The sequence below is a fragment of the Oncorhynchus tshawytscha genome, linkage group LG15, assembly GCF_018296145.1.
Source record: "Oncorhynchus tshawytscha isolate Ot180627B linkage group LG15, Otsh_v2.0, whole genome shotgun sequence".
NCBI classification, from domain to species: Eukaryota; Metazoa; Chordata; class Actinopteri; order Salmoniformes; family Salmonidae; genus Oncorhynchus; species Oncorhynchus tshawytscha.
In genome coordinates, this window is record NC_056443.1 from 20,809,755 (window position 1) to 20,828,906 (window position 19,152).

Consider the following 19,152-nt stretch of genomic DNA (forward strand, 5'->3'; position numbering starts at 1 on the left):
GGTGATTGGTCGAACTGGACCCATCATTTTTGTTGACGCCTTATTCCGTTACGACAATCTTCTTCACATTGTCCAGAGTCACAGAGTCTCCTGGCTGGACTGAATCAGACACAGAAAGATTTTATTAAAGGTATATTCGTATCCTTATATATTCAGGACAAATTTAGGTATAATCATTCAAGTTTGGAATCCCTTATTCTTTATCACTACAGATACTGTTGTCTACGTCAAGAGTCTGATAGTTGTGAACTTCACCTCACTTAAAAACATCTATGGAAAACAATCTCTAATTCAGGACATTCAGTTGGACTGAAATCTGTGAAAAAACACTAAGGTATTTATTCGGTAATTTCACCTAGAGCTGTAGTTCTTAGTCAAACACAACACAGTTTTAACAATGAAGAAAACAATCATGGGAAGGGATTCTATCCCTCCTCAATAAGGGATTCTATCCCTTCCCATGATTTTGTTATTGAGGAGGCAGATTCCTCTAGGCCAATAGGTGATGATAATACTTCACAGTTAAAACGGTGTTGTGTTTGACTAAGAACTACAGCTCTAGGTGAAATTATCGAATAAATACCTTATTGTGTTTTTTCACAGATTTCAGTAAGCTATGTATAGATAAGATGCCTCATCAAAAGAGTTGGTTTACTGTTGTTAAATGGTCAAATTGAAGAGCAAGTAGTATAGCCTACAGTATCGGAGAGCTAAGAGTTCTGAGACATTCGGCTGAAAACCACAGAGAGAGAGAGAGAGAGAGAGAGAGAGAGAGAGAGAGAGAGAGAGAGAGAGAGAGAGAGTAGAGGGTCCTGTGTACAAAACTAGTAGGCTCTAACAAAGCGCAGATACATCCTCATCTTGTGTTCATCACAGACTGCAGACAATGTAAATAGGTTGCTGTGTGTTTGAGGGCATGTTAGTGGCACGAGAAGAGATTAAAAAACGGTTTAACACTACAAATTAAAGCAGCAATATGTAACTTTTTGGGCGACCTGACCAAATTCCCATAGAAATGTGAGTTATAGATCTTTCCTTCTCATTGAAAGCAAGTCTAACAAGCAGTAGATCTATTCTAGGCGCTCTAGTTCTAAGCTTCCTGTTCTTAAGTTTAGTTTTTGCATCTTTTACTTTCAGTTTTGTACACTAGTTTATAACAGCTGAAAATACAATATTATTTCTTATTGAAAAGATATTTCACAGAGGTTTAGATGGTACAATGATTCTCTACACATTGGTTGTTTTGTCACATAAACTGAAACTAGGTGAACTATTAGAATTTTAGCAACCAGGAAATGGCGTAGCGATTTCTGCATATTGCACCTTTAAAGATCCTGAGCTTGGCCTAAATAAATACATTCAACTTCCTTTGTCTTGACTGTTGTTAAATGCTTTATTCATCTTATCACATGTCCATTTAAAATGAGTTTGGCAGAGAAGCAATGCACTTAATTCAGGTAGCTACAGTAATTATATGTTACAGTAATACAGATAATAATGTTAATAAAGTGGGAGTTGATAAAAAGATAATTCATTGGACTGTTTCATTCATCCAGTTCTACTGTCTGATCCCAGCATACACCACTGTCTCCATGTGACCTCTCTGTCTTCTAGACCTGTTCTTCTTGTTGCTCAGATTCAGAGCTACGCAATGGAGACTGTCTCCATCTTGGTTCTGTGAGAAACAATTATAAAAGTGGGAGGGGGAAATAATACCATATGTTATTATTTAACATAAACATTTCCAAACATATTTTTATGGTAATACAAAATGTAAGGAATTCTACTTACCCCTGCATCTGTAGAAGAGACTGCTGGACATGGTGTCAGAGACGGATCCTGAAAAGAAACACCTCAAAGATAAAGATGCAACTCCTTCTTCCCATGCAGATACATCTGTAGATGGTAATGTTAAAGAAGAGCAACTTCTAAAAGGTTGTCACTTACCTCTGCACTGCAGACACTTTCTCTGGTTCATCCTGTACATGATGCAAGCAAGGACAATGATCAGGATTAACGAGAAAGCCAATCCTACACCCAAGCAGTACATCAAGATAAGAGGGTCTGCCCTTTGGCCTGTGGACATTCAAACATTGATAAAGGACCTTCAGAACAGCAAGTCAACAGCAAGTTTTTTTAACCTTTATTTAACTAGGCAAGTCAGTTAAGAACAAATTCTTATTTTCAATGACGGCCTAGGAACAGTGGGTTAACTGCCTGTTCAGGGCCAGAACGACAGATTTGTACCTTGTCAGCTCGGGGATTCAAACATGCAACCTTTCGGTTACTAGTCCAACGCTCTAACCACTAGGCTACCCTCTGTGTAGGAGACCCAGCCTCAGAGCTCTTCACACACTGATCACTCTTGTCTCCACTTGTAAAAGGTTGATAAGAGTTGAGGATTGTCACCCATGATTCCTGGAGCAGGTCACAGTTCTCCTGGCCATAATAAGGCATGTCATGAACCAAAGGACACTGTGTTCTCCTGCACAGGTCTGCCAGTGGGTATCTTTGAAGATGTACCTGTGTGTTGAGTGGAAAAAGTTACAGAGACAACACTTCAACAGAAGTCATTTTGTTTATTCATAGAACATATCCTGATATGTACAGTCGTGGCCAAAAGTTTGAGAATGACACAAATATAAATTTTCACAAAGTTTGCTGCTTCAGTGTCTTTAGATATTTTTGTCAGATGTTACTATGGGGTACTGATGTATAATTACAAGCATTTCATAAGTGTCAAAGGCTTTTATTGACAATTACATGAAGTTGATGCAAAGAGTCAATATTTGCAGTGTTGACCCTTCTTTTTCAAGACCTCTGCAATCCCCCCTGGCATGCTGTCAATTCATTTCTGGGCCACATCCTGACTGATGGCAGCCAATTGTTGCATAATCAATGCTTGGAGTTTGTCAGAATTTGTGTTTTTTTGTTTGTCCACCCGCCTCTTGAGGATTGACCACAAGTTCTCAATGGAATTAAGGTCTGGGGAGTTTCTTGCTAAAAATATCGATGTTTTGTTTCCCGAGCCACTTAGTTATCACTTTTGCCTTATGGCAAGGTGCTCCATCATGCTGGAAAAGGCATTTTTCGTCACCAAACTGTTCCTGGATGATTGAGAGAAGTTGCTCTCGGAGGATGTATTCGTACCATTCTTTATTCATGGTTGTGTTGTTAGACAAATTTGTGAGTGAGCCCACTCCCTTGGCTGAGAAGCAACTACACACATGAATGGTCTCAGGATGCTTTACTGTTGGCATGACACAGTAGCGCATCACACAGATGGTAGCGCTCACCTTGTCTTCTCCGTACAATCTTTTTTCCGGATGCCCCAAACAATTTGAAAGGGGATTCATCAGAGAAAAGGACTTTAGCCCAGTCTTCAGCAGTCCAATCCCTGTACCTTTTGCAGAATATCAGTCTGTCCCTGATGTTTTTCCTGGAGAGAAGTGGCTTCTTTGCTGCCCTTCTTGACACCAGGCCATCCTCCAAACTCTTCACCTCACTGTGCGTGCAGATTCACTCACACCTGCCTGCTGCCATTCCTGAGCAAGCTCTGTACTGGTGGTGCCCCGATCCTGCAGCTGAATCAACTTTAGAAGACGGTTCTGGCGCTTGCCGGACTTTCTTGGGCGCCCTGAAGCCTTCTTCAGAATAATTGAACCGCGCTCCTTGAAGTTCTTGATGATCCGATAAATGGTTGATTTAGGTGCAATCTTACTGGTAGCAATATCCTTGCCTGTGAAGCGATTTTTGTACTAAGCAATGATGACAGCACGTGTTTCCTTGCAGGTAACCATGACTGACAGAAGAACAATGATTCCAAGCACCAATGCACCTCTCTAAAAACAAGTCTCTCACCGTTGCCGCCTGCTATAGACCACCCTCTGCCCCCAGCTGTGCTCTGGACACCATATGTGAACTGATTGCCCCCCATCTATCTTCAGAGCTCGTGCTGCTAGGCGACCTAAACTGGAACATGCTTAACACCCCAGCCATCCTACAATCTAAACTTGATGCCCTCAATCTCACACAAATTATCAATGAACCTACCAGGTACCTCCCCAAAGCCTTAAACACAGGCACCCTCATAGATATCATCCTAACCAACTTCCCCTCTAAATACACCTCTGCTGTCTTCAACCAAGATCTCAGCGATCACTGCCTCATTGCCTGCATCCGTAATGGGTCAGCGGTCAAACGACCTCCACTCATCACTGTAAAACGCTCCCTGAAACACTTCAGCGAGCAGGCCTTTCTAATCGACCTGGCCGGGGTATCCTGGAAGGATATTGATCTCATCCCGTCAGTAGAGGATGCCTGGATATATTTTTTAAATGCCTTCCTAACCATCTTAAATAAACATGCCCCATTCAAGAAATTTAGAACCAGAAACAGATATAGCCCTTGGTTCTCCCCAGACCTGACTGCCCTTAACCAACACAAAAACATCCTATGGTGTTCTGCATTAGCATCGAACAGCCCCCGTGATATGCAGCTGTTCAGGGAAGCTAGAAACCATTATCCACAGGCAGTTAGAAAAGCCAAGGCTAGCTTTTTCAAGCAGAAATTTGCTTCCTGCAACACTAACTCAAAAAGGTTCTGGGACACTGTAAAGTTCATGGAGAATAAGAACACCTCCTTCCAGCTGCCCACTGCACTGAAGATGGGAAACACTGTCACCACTGATAAATCCACCATAATTGAGAATTTCAATAAGCATTTTTCTACGGCTGGCCATGCTTTCCACCTGGCTACTCCTACCCCGGTCAACAGCACTGCACCCCCAACAGCAACTCGCCCAAGCCTTCCCCATTTCTCCTTCTCCCAAATCCATTCAGCTGATGTTCTGAAAGAGCTGCAAAATCTGGACCCCTACAAATCAGCAGGGCTAGACAATCTGGACCCTTTCTTTCTAAAATTATCTGCCGAAATTGTTGCCACCCCTATTACTAGCCTGTTCAACCTCTCTTTCGTGTCGTCTGAGATTCCCAAAGATTGGAAAGCAGCTGCGGTCATCCCCCTCTTCAAAGGGGGACACTCTTGACCCAAACTGCTACAGACCTATATCTATCCTACCATGCCTTTCTAAGGTCTTCGAAAGCCAAGTCAACAAACAGATTACCGACCATTTCGAATCTCACCATACCTTCTCTGCTATGCAATCTGGTTTCAGAGCTGGTCATGGGTGCACCTCAGCCACGCTCAAGGTCCTAAACGATATCTTAACCGCCATCGATAAGAAACATTACTGTGCAGCCGTATTCATTGATCTGGCCAAGGCTTTCGACTCTGTCAATCACCACATCCTCATCGGCAGACTCGTCAGCCTTGGTTTCTCAAATGATTGCCTCGCCTGGTTCACCAACTACTTCTCTGATAGAGTTCAGTGTGTCAAATCGGAGGGTCTGCTGTCCGGACCTCTGGCAGTCTCTATGGGGGTGCCACAGGGTTCAATTCTTGGACCGACTCTCTTCTCTGTATACATCAATGAGGTCGCTCTTGCTGCTGGTGAGTCTCTGATCCACCTCTACGCAGACGACACCATTCTGTATACTTCCGGCCCTTCTTTGGACACTGTGTTAACAACCCTCCAGGCAAGCTTCAATGCCATACAACTCTCCTTCCATGGCCTCCATTTGCTCTTAAATACAAGTAAAACTAAATGCATGCTCTTCAACCGATCGCTACCTGCACCTACCCGCCTGTCCAACATCACTACTCTGGACGGCTCTGACTTAGAATACGTGGACAACTACAGATACTTAGGTGTCTGGTTAGACTGTAAACTCTCCTTCCAGACCCATATCAAACATCTCCAATCCAAAGTTAAATTTAGAATTGGCTTCCTATTTCGCAACAAAGCATCCTTCACTCATGCTGCCAAACATACCCTTGTAAAACTGACCATCCTACCAATCCTCGACTTTGGCGATGTCATTTACAAAATAGCCTCCAACACCTTACTCAACAAATTGGATGCAGTCTATCACAGTGCAATCCGTTTTGTCACCAAAGCCCCATATACTACCCACCATTGCGACCTGTACGTTCTCGTTGGCTGGCCCTCGCTTCATACTCGTCGCCAAACCCACTGACTCCATGTCATCTACAAGACCCTGCTAGGTAAAGTCCCCCCTTATCTCAGCTCGCTGGTCACCATAGCATCTCCCACCTGTAGCACACGCTCCAGCAGGTATATCTCTCTAGTCACCCCCAAAACCAATTCTTTCTTTGGCCGCCTCTCCTTCCAGTTCTCTGCTGCCAATGACTGGAACGAACTACAAAAATCTCTGAAACTGGAAACTCTTATGTCCCTCACTAGCTTTAAGCACCAACTGTCAGAGCAGCTCACAGATTACTGCACCTGTACATAGCCCACCTATAATTTAGCCCAAACAACTACCTCTTTCCCAACTGTATTTAATTTATTTATTTATTTTGCTCCTTTGCACCCCATTATTTTTATTTCTACTTTGCACATTCTTCCATTGCAAAACTACCATTCCAGTGTTTTACTTGCTATATTGTATTTACTTTGCCATCATGGCCTTTTTGCCTTTACCTCCCTTCTCACCTCATTTGCACACATTGTATATAGACTTGCTTATACTGTATTATTGACTGTATGTTTGTTTTACTCCATGTGTAACTCTGTGTCGTTGTATCTGTCGAACTGCTTTGCTTTATCTTGGCCAGGTCGCAATTGTAAATGAGAACTTGTTCTCAACTTGCCTACCTGGTTAAATAAAGGTAAAATCATTTTTTTTTAAAAACCTCCTTTTGAAGCTTCCAGTCTGTTATTCGAACTCAATCAGCATGACAGAGTGATCTCCAGCCTCGTCTTCGTCAACAATCACATCTGTGTTAACGAAAGAATCACTGACATGATGTAAGCTGGTCCTTTTGTGTCAGGGCTGAAATGCAGTGGAAATGTTTTGGGAGGATTCACTTAATTTGCATGGCAAAGAGGGACTTTGCAATTAATTGCAATTCATCTGATCACTCTTCATAACATTCTGGAGTATATGCAAATTGCCATCATACAAACCGAGGCAGCAGACTTGGTGAAAATTAATATTTGTGTCATTCTCAAAACTTTTGGCCACAACTGTACAGTGAACAGGGGTGAAGCATTACTGTGAGGGTATGTGGAGGAATCACCTACAGAATGAAAGTCAGTGTTATCCCTGTCATTCATGTGCTAACTCAAATGTAGGCTACTAGTTGAGAGTTTAGTAGGGGTGTACCTCGGTGGTTAGGCCTCGTCACTGTAGCCTAGTATACCTTGATACAATTTCTTCTTTAAACTCTGTTAACAAATGATTGTAGTTTGAATGAATTTAACCCGTGATCTTGCAAGTGACAAGATATAGGCTACATGACATACAGTATATAAGTGGACTGTGTTGCTTATTGTCATGGTTGTGAACAACATTGAAAGAATGAGAGAAAACAGAGTGACACCACATAGACATCCTGCTGAAAACCACATAGAGGCACAGAGTGTGTAAAAGGCCAGCAGGCCTGTCCAAAGCGTAAAGACGGACTTGTTTTGTGTTCACAGCAGACCACAGAGTGCAGGTACCTGTGAACATCTCGCTGTGTGGGTGCATGCATGGGTGGGTTTAGCATTTATCAGTAGGTTGGGTAAGCAGAAGCCCTCTGCACACATTCATACAGACATACTTTGTGTACAGAACACAGGAGAAGGAACAAGTCTATTTTAGTCAGTATCAGTTGTTTAATGGACATTTATTGATGCTAAAAGTAGCAACATATGCAGGGATTTCAGAAGAGCAATTTAGTCTACTGACATACACTACCAGTCAAAGGTTTGCACACATGCACTCATTCAAGGGTTTTTCTTTATTTTTACTATTTTCTACATTGTAGAATAATAGTGAACACATAAAACATTGAAATAACACATATGGAATCATATAGTAACCAAAATATTTTAGATTCTTCAAAGTAGCCACCCTTTGCCTTGATGACAGCTTTGCACACTATTGGCATACTCTCAACCAGCTTCACCTGGAATGATATTCCAACTGTCTTAAAGGAGTTCCCACATATGTTGAGCACTTGTTGGCTGCTTTTCCTTCACTCTGCAGTTCTTATGAATGTCCAGCTTGGTCCTGTTCCCAAACAGTATCTCCCCACAGCACAGTAGTAAGTCCCAGCATCAGAGAGGCTGAGGATCCTCTTGGGGTGGTTGTAGACACAACTCTGTGTAGGAGACCCAGCCTCAGAGCTCTTCTCACACTGATCACTACTGTCTCCATGGGTGTAAATGATTCCTGGACGGGATTCTCCTGAGCCATGTCTGAACCAATAGACACTGTGTTCTCCTGCACAGGTCTCAGTGTGTATTGTACAGTTCAGAGTCACAAAGTCTCCTGGCTGGACTGACTCAGACACAGACTGCTGGAGCACAGACATGATGTTGGACTCGGAGTCTGAAGAGAGTGAGTAACTAAAGTAAAACTAAGATGTTGATGAAAAACATGAAAAGCCATGTATTCATCAGCAGCATTTGATGAAGCAGCTGTACAAACGTACCAACATACAGGGCCACACATTTTGAAATTAAAGAAGCAAATGTTTAGTTACCTTTGACAATTAATACAGTTCCCTCTCCATATGTGAGCTCATAGATGACTGTAGTGGAACAATAGTATGTAGCTGAGTCCCCTGGCTCTGTGTTGGATATGGTCAATTTACAGCTGTAGTCTCCTCTCCTCACACCCAAACGTTTGGTCTCAGTAAATCCTTGATAAAGTTGATGGAATAATAATGGCCACCATAAAAAGAGGATGTCATGTGGATGGGTTTCTGTCCAAAACTCTGCTTGAACCAATGAAACCTGGTCACCGACACATCAGGACAAAAGCAAGTGAGAGTCACAGTGCCTCCCAGCTCAGTAACCATCACAGGGGTCGGTTGGATTACGTTTGGTTTGGTAAAAGCACAAACTGTCAAAGCAAACAAACAAAATGGATCAAAGACAAAGACATTTCTACACATTACAGACAGAACATCCACTTCACTCATATTCAAACGACATACTTCAAATTATTAAAAAAGGAACTAAATTAAAATGTCTTACACTTACACAAGTTAATGTAAAACATAAATACTTCTCTATTCATCATTGTAACATTAGTCCCTTCTGCACTGTATAGTGTGTGGGTCTGACAGTGGGACACTTTATATGCACCTAATATAGGACGGCACTTTACATGTACCTTTCATGCAGTAGGAGGGAACACTGAAACGAGAGATTTTATTGGCCAACTACAATCTTAGTGTGTCCTCTGGCTCACCATAGTCTGAGCTTCCTGGGAGTTACTTTTTAAGAAGACATTACAAAGTAACTCAGAGTTACTGGATCAACCAGTTGAATATTTGCTTCATACAACTGTTTGTTTTTTGAGAGAAATGAAACATTTACTGAAATGATTTCTCTTTTGATGTTTGGACAGAAAACAGTAATTGATCTCTAGTGCTGCTAATACTACCGACTCCAACCCAGCCCAGCCCAGCCCAGCCCAGCCCAGCCCAGCCCAGCCCAGCCCAGCCCAGCCCAACCCAGCCCAGCCCAAAGGTTAAAATAATCATTCATAATGCACATTTACCCACCACTGCATAAAAGCCACATTTCTGGCTCTTGATTTTCATCATCAACATTAAATACTGACATTAGTTACAGCAATAGCATTGAATAATATACATTTTTTCAGACCTTTGTTTGATTCCAATACCTTATTTTTTTCATGAAGGGAGAGTTAACAAAACTATTGAGACACTCAATCTTTATCTGCACTTTGTCCTTTTGTCAAAAGTTTTAGGGTTCTTAAACGTTTTCAACTCGAGACCCAAATGGGAAATTGACTGTCCTCTCATGACCCAAATTCAACCTCAAACGACCCTAAATAAGAATAAATAGTGTGTGATTATAGATGTATTCAAATAACTCAGGACCCATAGTTTAAGAAACCCTGCACAGTTTAGGGTTTGGAAAATGATTTTAGCTTGTGGTTTGTATTCTTGACATTGTACATCTAACTGAGAGGCAGGGGTCTGGTGTTTACCATCCAGATGAAGAGAGGTATGTAAAGAGCATACAAGCCAGTGAAGTCTATGCGTTACAGCTGGATGAGTCAACAGACGTGGCGGGCCTGGCACAGCTCCTGGTATATGTCCGTTATGTTTATGGGGGGTGTGAACTGACACTGCACTTCTTACAAAGAGAGCATGTATTGTAAATCGTATACATATATCTCTATGCGGTATATGGAGTCAAAGAGATTCTCATGGTCTGTGAGAACCAGGTTTCTCCTGAAAAATCAATTTGTATCTAGACTAAACATAGCTAAATAAAGGTTCAATTAAACGGCTCTGCTATTCCTTTTAATGACATTGTATATGTGGTCGCAGAGATTTACTGTAGACAGAGAATAGAGATGTACAGAATGTAAAAATGTATAGTTTATTATGTTAAAAACACATAGTAATACAGCAAAAATGGGATTCTCTATCATATGATTTCTTACAATAAAAAGCTGTAAAAAGTTAAGCTATTTAAGGCATTGCAGGATCATTATATACATCTAGCACACAGACAATGTTAAAACAACAGTTTCTTTGTAACATTGAAAATTAAATAGTAATTTTTGTTACTAAAAGCAGTTTTATTATGCTACAAATAGTACAACTTATTTTTGTAGTCTGTGACAGTGGTGATATATTTCACTGCTGCTGAAGGTATCTGACATCAGAGTACACTGCATCCTCTCTGCTGGTCTTCTCTCTCGCTGTTCTAGAGGAGGACTTGTTCTTGGGGGTGAAACTGACAGCTGCATAGTTCAACACGTCACTGTCTTGATTCTGAGGGGGGTGGAGCCATGAGAAAATACATTATGATGACAGCATGAACTACTATATAATGTTTCTATTCTCCTGTGGAAGAAAACACTCGACAAAAGACATGACTGTTCAGACTGTACACACACTACAATGACCTGACAGTCAGTGGAACAGAGACAGAAGTTCCATGGAAAAATCAACAACAATCACAAGGCTTCATCTAGTAGAGTGACTGTACAGTTACTTATTACTTCCAAGAAAGCTTAATAACACAAAATGCATAAATAAGCTGACTTCTAGCTGTAAGGAAAGTGAAATGGCTGGTTTCTTATAAAAACTGAAAATATACTATATTTATAAATGTTGACAAATTTACCTGATTGCCCTGGGATGTTGGGACATCAGTCCTTCCTTCAAAGAGACTGAAATAGAGGAATGCCAGCTATTATTTTGTATGACAATCCCATCTCTTTTTAACCTCATGTAGATAATTAACAATGCTTGTATGTTGGACATTTACAGAGTGTACGTTGCATAGAGATGCATGAAACTTTAGATACATCAGTTGTAACATCACATACATTGGATACATTAGATATAAAGTAATACCTCTGCTATCTTTGTTCTGAGTCTTGCACAGCGCCCAGACAAGTAGAAGGGTCACTATCCCCAGAACGATGTTGGAGATGACCAAGGCCAGAACAGTAGGACTCAGATCAAATGGAGGATGATGCTCTGGAACTGTGGAAAGGGTATCAGAGAATTCATATTGTATTCATGAGCGCTTAGGAAGATCATCAAACAGTATGTAATCAAAAGCTGATGGTGATATTGTATTGCTTGTTGAGACAAATGTATGGGATCATTTGGAGGTAGGCCATTTGCATGAATATACAGTATATTTTGGGGATACTTGCACATTAATTGGGAATTACCTTGAATGTCCATTTTGGTTCCGTTCCCAAACAGTATCTCCCCACTTGAGGAAACAGCACAGTAGTAAGTCCTAGCATCAGAGGGTGTGAGGTTCCTCTTGGGGAGGTTCCTCTTGGGGAGGTTGTAGACACAGCTCTGTGTAGGAGATCCAGCCTCAGGGTTCTTCTCACACTGATCACTCCTGTCTCCATGTGTGGAAATGATTCCTGGAATTTTTTTATTTTTTTAAATTTGACCTTTATTTAACTAGTCAGTTAAGAACAAATTCTTATTTTCAATGACGGCCTAGGAACAGTGGGTTAACTGCCTTGTTCAGGGGCAGAACGACAGATTTGTACCTTGTCAGCTTGGGGGTTTGAACTTGCAACCTTCCGGTTACTAGTCCAACGCTCTAACCACTAGGCTACCCTGCCTCAGGATGGGATTCTCCTGAGCCATGTCTGAACCAATAGACACTGTGTTCTCCTGCACAGGTCTCAGTGTGTATTGTCTCCTGGCTGGACTGACTCAGACACAGGCTGCCGGACAACAGTATTACTATTCAACTCTTCACCTTTGAAATGAAATGTAACTGATTTATCGTAAAAAATATTTCAGCATATCATTATTCAACGTATGACTTCAAGCTCTGTTCCCTTCTTACAAGTAATTGCATTACCTTTAAGCATCAAGGTGGTCGCAGGTCCAACCTCTATGAAGTTTAAGTGCAAAACTTCACAGTAGTACATTTCAATGTCCTCTTGCTTTGTTGAAGACATATTTAGGTGAAATATCCCAACTTTTATCAATCCACCAAAACGGCCATTTATAAAGTCACCAAAATAATGTGCATGTTTGGTAACGATCTCTGCCTTTGCCACACACTGGAGTTTCTTGCCAGTGGTCATCTTGTACCACACCATGTGATCAACATTACTGGTTACATGGTATTCAACTGTCACGTTGTCCCCCAACTTTGCTGCTAGGAATGGAGCAGGCTGAGAAATCTCAGATGATTTAGTCACATCTGAAACAAAATCAGGTATTTCCATTGAGAAAAAGACAATATACCAAACACATATTATTGAACCCAGATTGAAAGCAGACTTTCTTAGGAAATGTGTCACTTACATGAGTTGCAGAGAAGAAGAAAGACCAAGAGCTCAACCATCTTGTCCTCACCCCTAGCTTTTCTGGATCAGGGGTGATTTGTAGTGTGCAACTTGTAAACAGACATTGAATCACACATCTGTGGTCTGATTGGTTAGATCGAGGTGGGGTCTGATTGGTCTAATAAATGTGTTCAGCTGAACACCTGATTGGCTGTTCAGTTGGTCATATATGGAACAGAAACAATCATTCTATGAAGATTGAATCAGTGTCACTTCGCAAGACTGGATACAAGAAAATACAACCTGAAAATATGATGTTTGGATCAGATGGTAACCCATGTTGTGAGTAAGGAAACTCAAACCTACTTAGGGACATCCCAGTCTTCACTTTGACTTTACAGTTCAACTTCAGGGTAAAAATTGTTGACAGTTTAACATATCTAAACATTAACATATAACATGTGATGAAAATACACTTGGATGTAACAACAAACTCATAAATTAAGCAGTGCTTTTTGATCAGCAACACTTATTCAGTTAAATCAAATCAAATCAAATGTATTTATATAGCCCTTCGTACATCAGCTGATATCTCAAAGTGCTGTACTGAAATCCAGCCTAAAACCCCAAACAGCAAGCAATGCAGGTGTAGAAGCACGGTGGCTAGGAAAAACTCCCTAGAAAGGCCAAAACCTAGGAAGAAACCTAGAGAGGAACCAGGCTATGTGGGGTGGCCAGTCCTCTTCTGGCTGTGCCGGGTGGAGATTATAACAGAACATGGCCAAGATGTTCAATCTTCATAAATGACCAGCATGGTCATATAATAATAAGGCAGAACAGTTGAAACTGGAGCAGCAGCATGGTCAGATGGACTGGGGACAGCAAGGAGTCATCATGTCAGGTAGTCCTGGGGCATGGTCCTAGGGCTCAGGTCAGTTAAAATTGGAGCAGCAGCACGGCCAGGTGGACTGGGGACAGCAAGGAGTCATCATGTCAGGTAGTCCTGGGGCATGGTCCTAGGGCTCAGGTCCTCCGAGAGAGAGAAAGAACGAGAGAAGGAGAGAATTAGAGAACGCACACTTAGATTCACACAGGACACCGAATAGGATAGGAGAAGTACTCCAGATATAACAAACTGACCCTAGCCCCTCGACACATAAACTACTGCAGCATAAATACTGGAGGCTGAGACAGGAGGGGTCAGGAGACACTGTGGCCCCATCTGAGGACACCCCCGGACAGGGCCAAACAGGAAGGATATAACCCCACCCACTTTCCCAAAGCACAGCCCCCACACCACTAGAGGGATATCTTCAACCACCAACTTACCATCCTGAGACAAGGCTGAGTATAGCCCTCAAAGATCTCCGCCATGGCACAACCCAAGGGGGGGGGGGGGCGCCAACCCAGACAGGATGACCACATCAGTGGATCAACCCACTCAGGTGACGCACCCCTTCCAGGGACGGCATGAGAGAGCCCCAGTAAGCCAGTGACTCAGCCCCTGTAATAGGGTTAGAGGCAGAGAATCCCAGTGGAAAGGGGGACCGGCCAGGCAGAGACAGCAAGGGCGGTTCGTTGCTCCAGAGCCTTTCCGTTCACCTTCCCACTCCTGGGCCAGACTACACTCAATCATATGACCCACTGAAGAGATGAGTCTTCAGTAAAGACTTAAAGGTTGAGACCGAGTTTGCGTCTCTGACATGGGTAGGCAGACCGTTCCATAAAAATGGAGCTCTATAGGAGAAAGCCCTGCCTCCAGCTGTTTGCTTAGAAATTCTAGGGACAATTAGGAGGCCTCCGTCTTGTGACCGTAGCGTACGTGTAGGTATGTACGGCAGGGCCAAATCAGAGAGATAGGTAGGAGCAAGCCCATGTAATGCTTTGTAGGTTAGCAGTAAAACCTTGAAATCAGCCCTTGCTTTGACAGGAAGCCAGTGTAGAGAGGCTAGCACTGGAGTAATATGATCAAATTTTTTGGTTCTAGTCAGGATTCTAGCAGCCGTATTTAGCACCAACTGAAGTTTATTTAGTGCTTTATCCGGGTAGCCGGAAAGTAGAGCATTGCAGTAGTCTAACCTAGAAGTGACAAAAGCATGGATTATTTTTTCTGCATCATTTTTGGACAGAAAGTTTCAGATTTTTGCAATGTTACGTAGATGGAAAAAAGCTGTCCTTGAAATGGTCTTGACATGTTCTTCAAAAGAGAGATCAGGGTCCAGAGTAACGCCGAGGTCCTTCACAGTTTTATTTGAGACGACTGTACAACCATTAAGATTAATTGTCAGATTCAACAGAAGATCTCTTTGTTTCTTGGGACCTAGAACAAGCATCTCTGTTTTGTCCGAGTTTAAAAGTAGAAAGTTTGCAGCCATCCACTTCCTTATGTCTGAAACACATGCTTCTAGCAAGGGCAATTTTGGGGCTTCACCATGTTTCATTGAAATGTACAGCTGTGTGTCATCCGCATAGCAGTGAAAGTTAACATTATGTTTTCGAATAACATCCCCAAGAGGTAAAATATATAGTGAAAACAATAGTGGTCCTAAAACGGAACCTTGAGGAACACCGAAATTTACAGTTGATTTGTCAGAGGACAAACCATTCACAGAGACAAACTGATATCTTTCCGACAGATAAGATCTAAACCAGGCCAGAACTTGGGTTTCCAATCTCTCCAAAATAATGTGGTGATCGATGGTATCAAAAGCAGCACTAAGGTCTAGGAGCACGAGGACAGATGCAGAGCCTCGGTCCGATGCCATTAAAATGTCATTTACCACCTTCACAAGTGCCGTCTCAGTGCTATGATGGGGTCTAAAACCAGACTGAAGCATTTCGTATACATTGTTTGTCTTCAGGATGGCAGTAAGTTGCTGTGCAACAGCCTTTTCTAAAATTTTTGAGAGGAATGGAAGATTCGATATAGGCCGATAGTTTTTCATATTTTCTGGGTCAAGGTTTGGCTTTTTCAAGAGAGGCTTTATTACTGCCACTTTTAGTGAGTTTGGTACACATCCGGTGGATAGAGAGCCGTTTATTATGTTCAACATAGGAGGGCCAAGCACAGGAAGCAGTTCTTTCAGTAGTTTAGTTGGAATAGGGTCCAGTATGCAGCTTGAAGGTTTAGAGGCCATGATTATTTTCATCATTGTGTCAAGAGATATAGTACTAAAACACTTGAGTGTCTCTCTTGATCCTAGGTCCTGGGAGAGTTGTGCAGACTCAGGACAACTGAGCTTTGAAGGAATACGCAGATTTAAAGAGGAGTCCGTAATTTGCTTTCTAATAATCATAATCTTTTCCTCAAAGAAGTTCATGAATTTATCACTGCTAAAGTGAAAGTCATCCTCTCTTGGGGAATGCTGCTTTTTAGTTAGCTTTGCAACAGTATCAAAAAGGAATTTCGGATTGTTCTTATTTTCCTCAATTAAGTTAGAAAAATAGGATGATCAAGCAGCAGTAAGGGCTCTTCGGTACTGCACGGTATTGTCTTTCCAAGCTAGTCGGAAGACTTCCAGTTTGGTGTGGCGCCATTTCTGTTCCAATTTTCTGGAAGCTTGCTTCAGAGCTCGGGTATTTTCTTTGTACCAGGGAGCTAGTTTCTAATGAGAAATGTTTTTAGTTTTTAGGGGTGCAACTGCATCTAGGGTATTGCGCAAGGTTAAATTGAGTTCCTCAGTTAGGTGGTTAACTGATTTTTGTCCTCTGGCGTCCTTTGGTAGACAGAGGGAATCTGGAAGGACATCAAGGAATCTTTGTGTTGTCTGTGAATTTATAGCACGACTTTTGATGTTCCTTGGTTGGGGTCTGAGCAGATTATTTGTTGCAATTGCAAACGTAAGAAAATGGTGGTCCGATAGTCCAGGATTATGAGGAAAAACATTAAGATCCACAGCATTTATTCCATGGGACAAAACTAGGTCCAGCGTATGACTGTGACAGTGAGTGGGTCCAGAGACATGTTGGACAAAACCCACTGAGTCGATGATGGCTCCGAAAGCCTTTTGGAGTGGGTCTCCTGACCCCTCCTGTCTCAGCCTCCAGTATTTATGCTGCAGTAGTTTATGTGTCGGGGGCTAGGGTCCGTTTGTTATATCTGGAGTACTTCTCCTGTCCTATTCGGTGTCCTGTGTGAATTCTTTAATTCTCTCCTTCTCTCTTTCTTTCTCTCTCTCGGAGGACCTGAGCCCTAGGACCATGCCCCAGGACTACCTGACATGATGACTCCTTGCTGTCCCCAGTCCACCTGGCCGTGCTGCTGCTCCAGTTTCAACTGTTCTGCCTTATTATTAATCGACCATGCTGGTCATTTATGAACATTTGAACATCTTGGCCATGTTCTGTTAAAATCTCCACCCGGCACAGCCAGAAGAGGACTGGCCACCCCACATATGCTCTCTCTAATTCTCTCTTTCTTTCTCTCTCTCGGAGGACCTGAGCCCTAGGACCATGCCCCAGGACTACCTGACATGATGACTCCTTGCTGTCCCCAGTCCACCTGACCGTGCTGCTGCTCCAGTTTTAACTGTTCTGCCTTATTATTATACGACCATGCTGGTCATTTATGAACATTTGAACAACAACATTAAAGTCACCAAAGATTAGAATATTATCTGCTATGACTACAAGGTCCGATAGGAATTCAGGGAACTCAGTGAGGAACGCTGTATATGGCCCAGGAGGCCTGTAAACAGTAGCTATAAAAAGTGATTGAGTAGGCTGCATAGATTTCATGACTAGAAGCTCAAAAGACGAAAACATCTTTTTTTTTTGTAAATTGAAATTTGCTATCGTAAATGTTAGCAACACCTCCGCCTTTGCGGGATGCACGGGGGATATGGTCACTAGTGTAGCCAGGAGGTGAGGCCTCATTTAACACAGTAAATTCATCAGGCTTAAGCCATGTTTCAGTCAGGCCAATCACATCAAGATTATGATCAGTGATTAGTTCATTGACTATAATTGCCTTTGAAGTAAGGGATCTAACATTAAGTAGCCCTATTTTGAGATGTGAGGTATCATGATCTCTTTCAATAATGACAGGAATGGAGGTGGTCTTTATCCTAGTGAGATTGCTAAGGCGAACACCGCCATGATTAGTTTTGCCCAACCTAGGTCGAGGCACAGACACGGTCTCAATGGTGATAGCTGAGCTGACTACACTGACTGTGCTAGTGGCAGACTCCACTATGCTGGCAGGCTGGCTAACAGCCTGCTGCCTGGCCTGCACCCTATTTCATTGTGGAGCTAGAGGAGTTAGAGCCCTGTCTATGTTGGTAGATAAGATGAGAGCACCCCTCCAGCTAGGATGGAGTCCGTCACTCCTCAGCAGGTCATGCTTGGTCCTTTTTGTGGGTGAGTCTCAGAAAGAGGGCCAATTATCTACAAATTCTATCTTTTGGGAGGGGCAGAAAACAGTTTTCAACCAGCGATTGAGTTGTGAGACTCTGCTGTAGAGCTCATCACTCCCCCTAACTGGGAGGGGGCCAGAGACAATTACTCGATGCCGACACATCTTTCTAGCTGATTTACACGCAGAAGCTATGTTGCGCTTGGTGATCTCTGACTGTTTCATCCTAACATCGTTGGTGCCGACGTGGATAACAATATCTCTATACTCTCTACACTCGCCAGTTTTAGCTTTAGCCAGCACCATCTTCAGATTAGCCTTAACGTCGGTAGCCCTGCCCCCTGGTAAACGGTGTATGATCGCTGGATGATTCGTTTTAAGTCTAATACTGCGGGTAATGTAGTCGCCAATGACTAGAGTTTTCAATTTGTCACAGCTAATGGTGGGAAGCTTCGGCGTCTCAGACCCCGTAACGAGAGGAGTAGAGACCAGAGAATACTCGGCCTCTGACTCCAACTCGCTGCTTAATGGGGAAAACCGGTTGAAAGTTTCTGTCGGCTGAATGAGCGACACCGGTTGAGTGTTCCTACAGCATTTCCTTCCAGAAACTGTGAGAAAGTTGTCCGGCTGCGGGGACTGTGCCAGGGGATTTATACTACTATCTGTACTTACTGGTGGCACAGACGCTGTTTCATTCTTTGCTACACTGAAATTACCCTTGCCTAACGATTGCGTCTGAAGCTGGGCTTGTAGCACAGCTATCCTCGCCGTAAGGCCAGTACAGCGACTGCAATTAGAAGGCATCATGTTAATGTTACTACTTAGCTTCGGCTGTTGGAGGTCCTGACGAATCGTGTCCAGATAAAGCGCCCGGAGTGAAAAAGTTGAGGGGGAAAAAAA

General features: G+C 42.6%; 1 protein-coding gene and 1 pseudogene across 1 annotated transcript; both read right to left on the bottom strand.

Moving 5' to 3' along the window:
• Positions 1-40: 40 nt before the first annotated feature.
• On the bottom strand, positions 41-9,057 carry LOC112214877 (annotated as a pseudogene).
• Positions 9,058-10,510: 1,453 nt separating this feature from the next.
• Positions 10,511-13,550, bottom strand: LOC112214964. Its single transcript, XM_024373996.2, has 6 exons — positions 12,919-13,550; positions 12,467-12,814; positions 11,808-12,014; positions 11,482-11,613; positions 11,249-11,294; positions 10,511-10,893 (listed from the first exon to the last, which is right to left on the bottom strand). Exons 1-6 carry the CDS (start codon positions 12,956-12,958, stop codon positions 10,872-10,874), a joined length of 795 nt encoding a protein of 264 aa, XP_024229764.1. The 5' UTR covers positions 12,959-13,550; the 3' UTR covers positions 10,511-10,871.
• Positions 13,551-19,152: the final 5,602 nt, after the last annotated feature.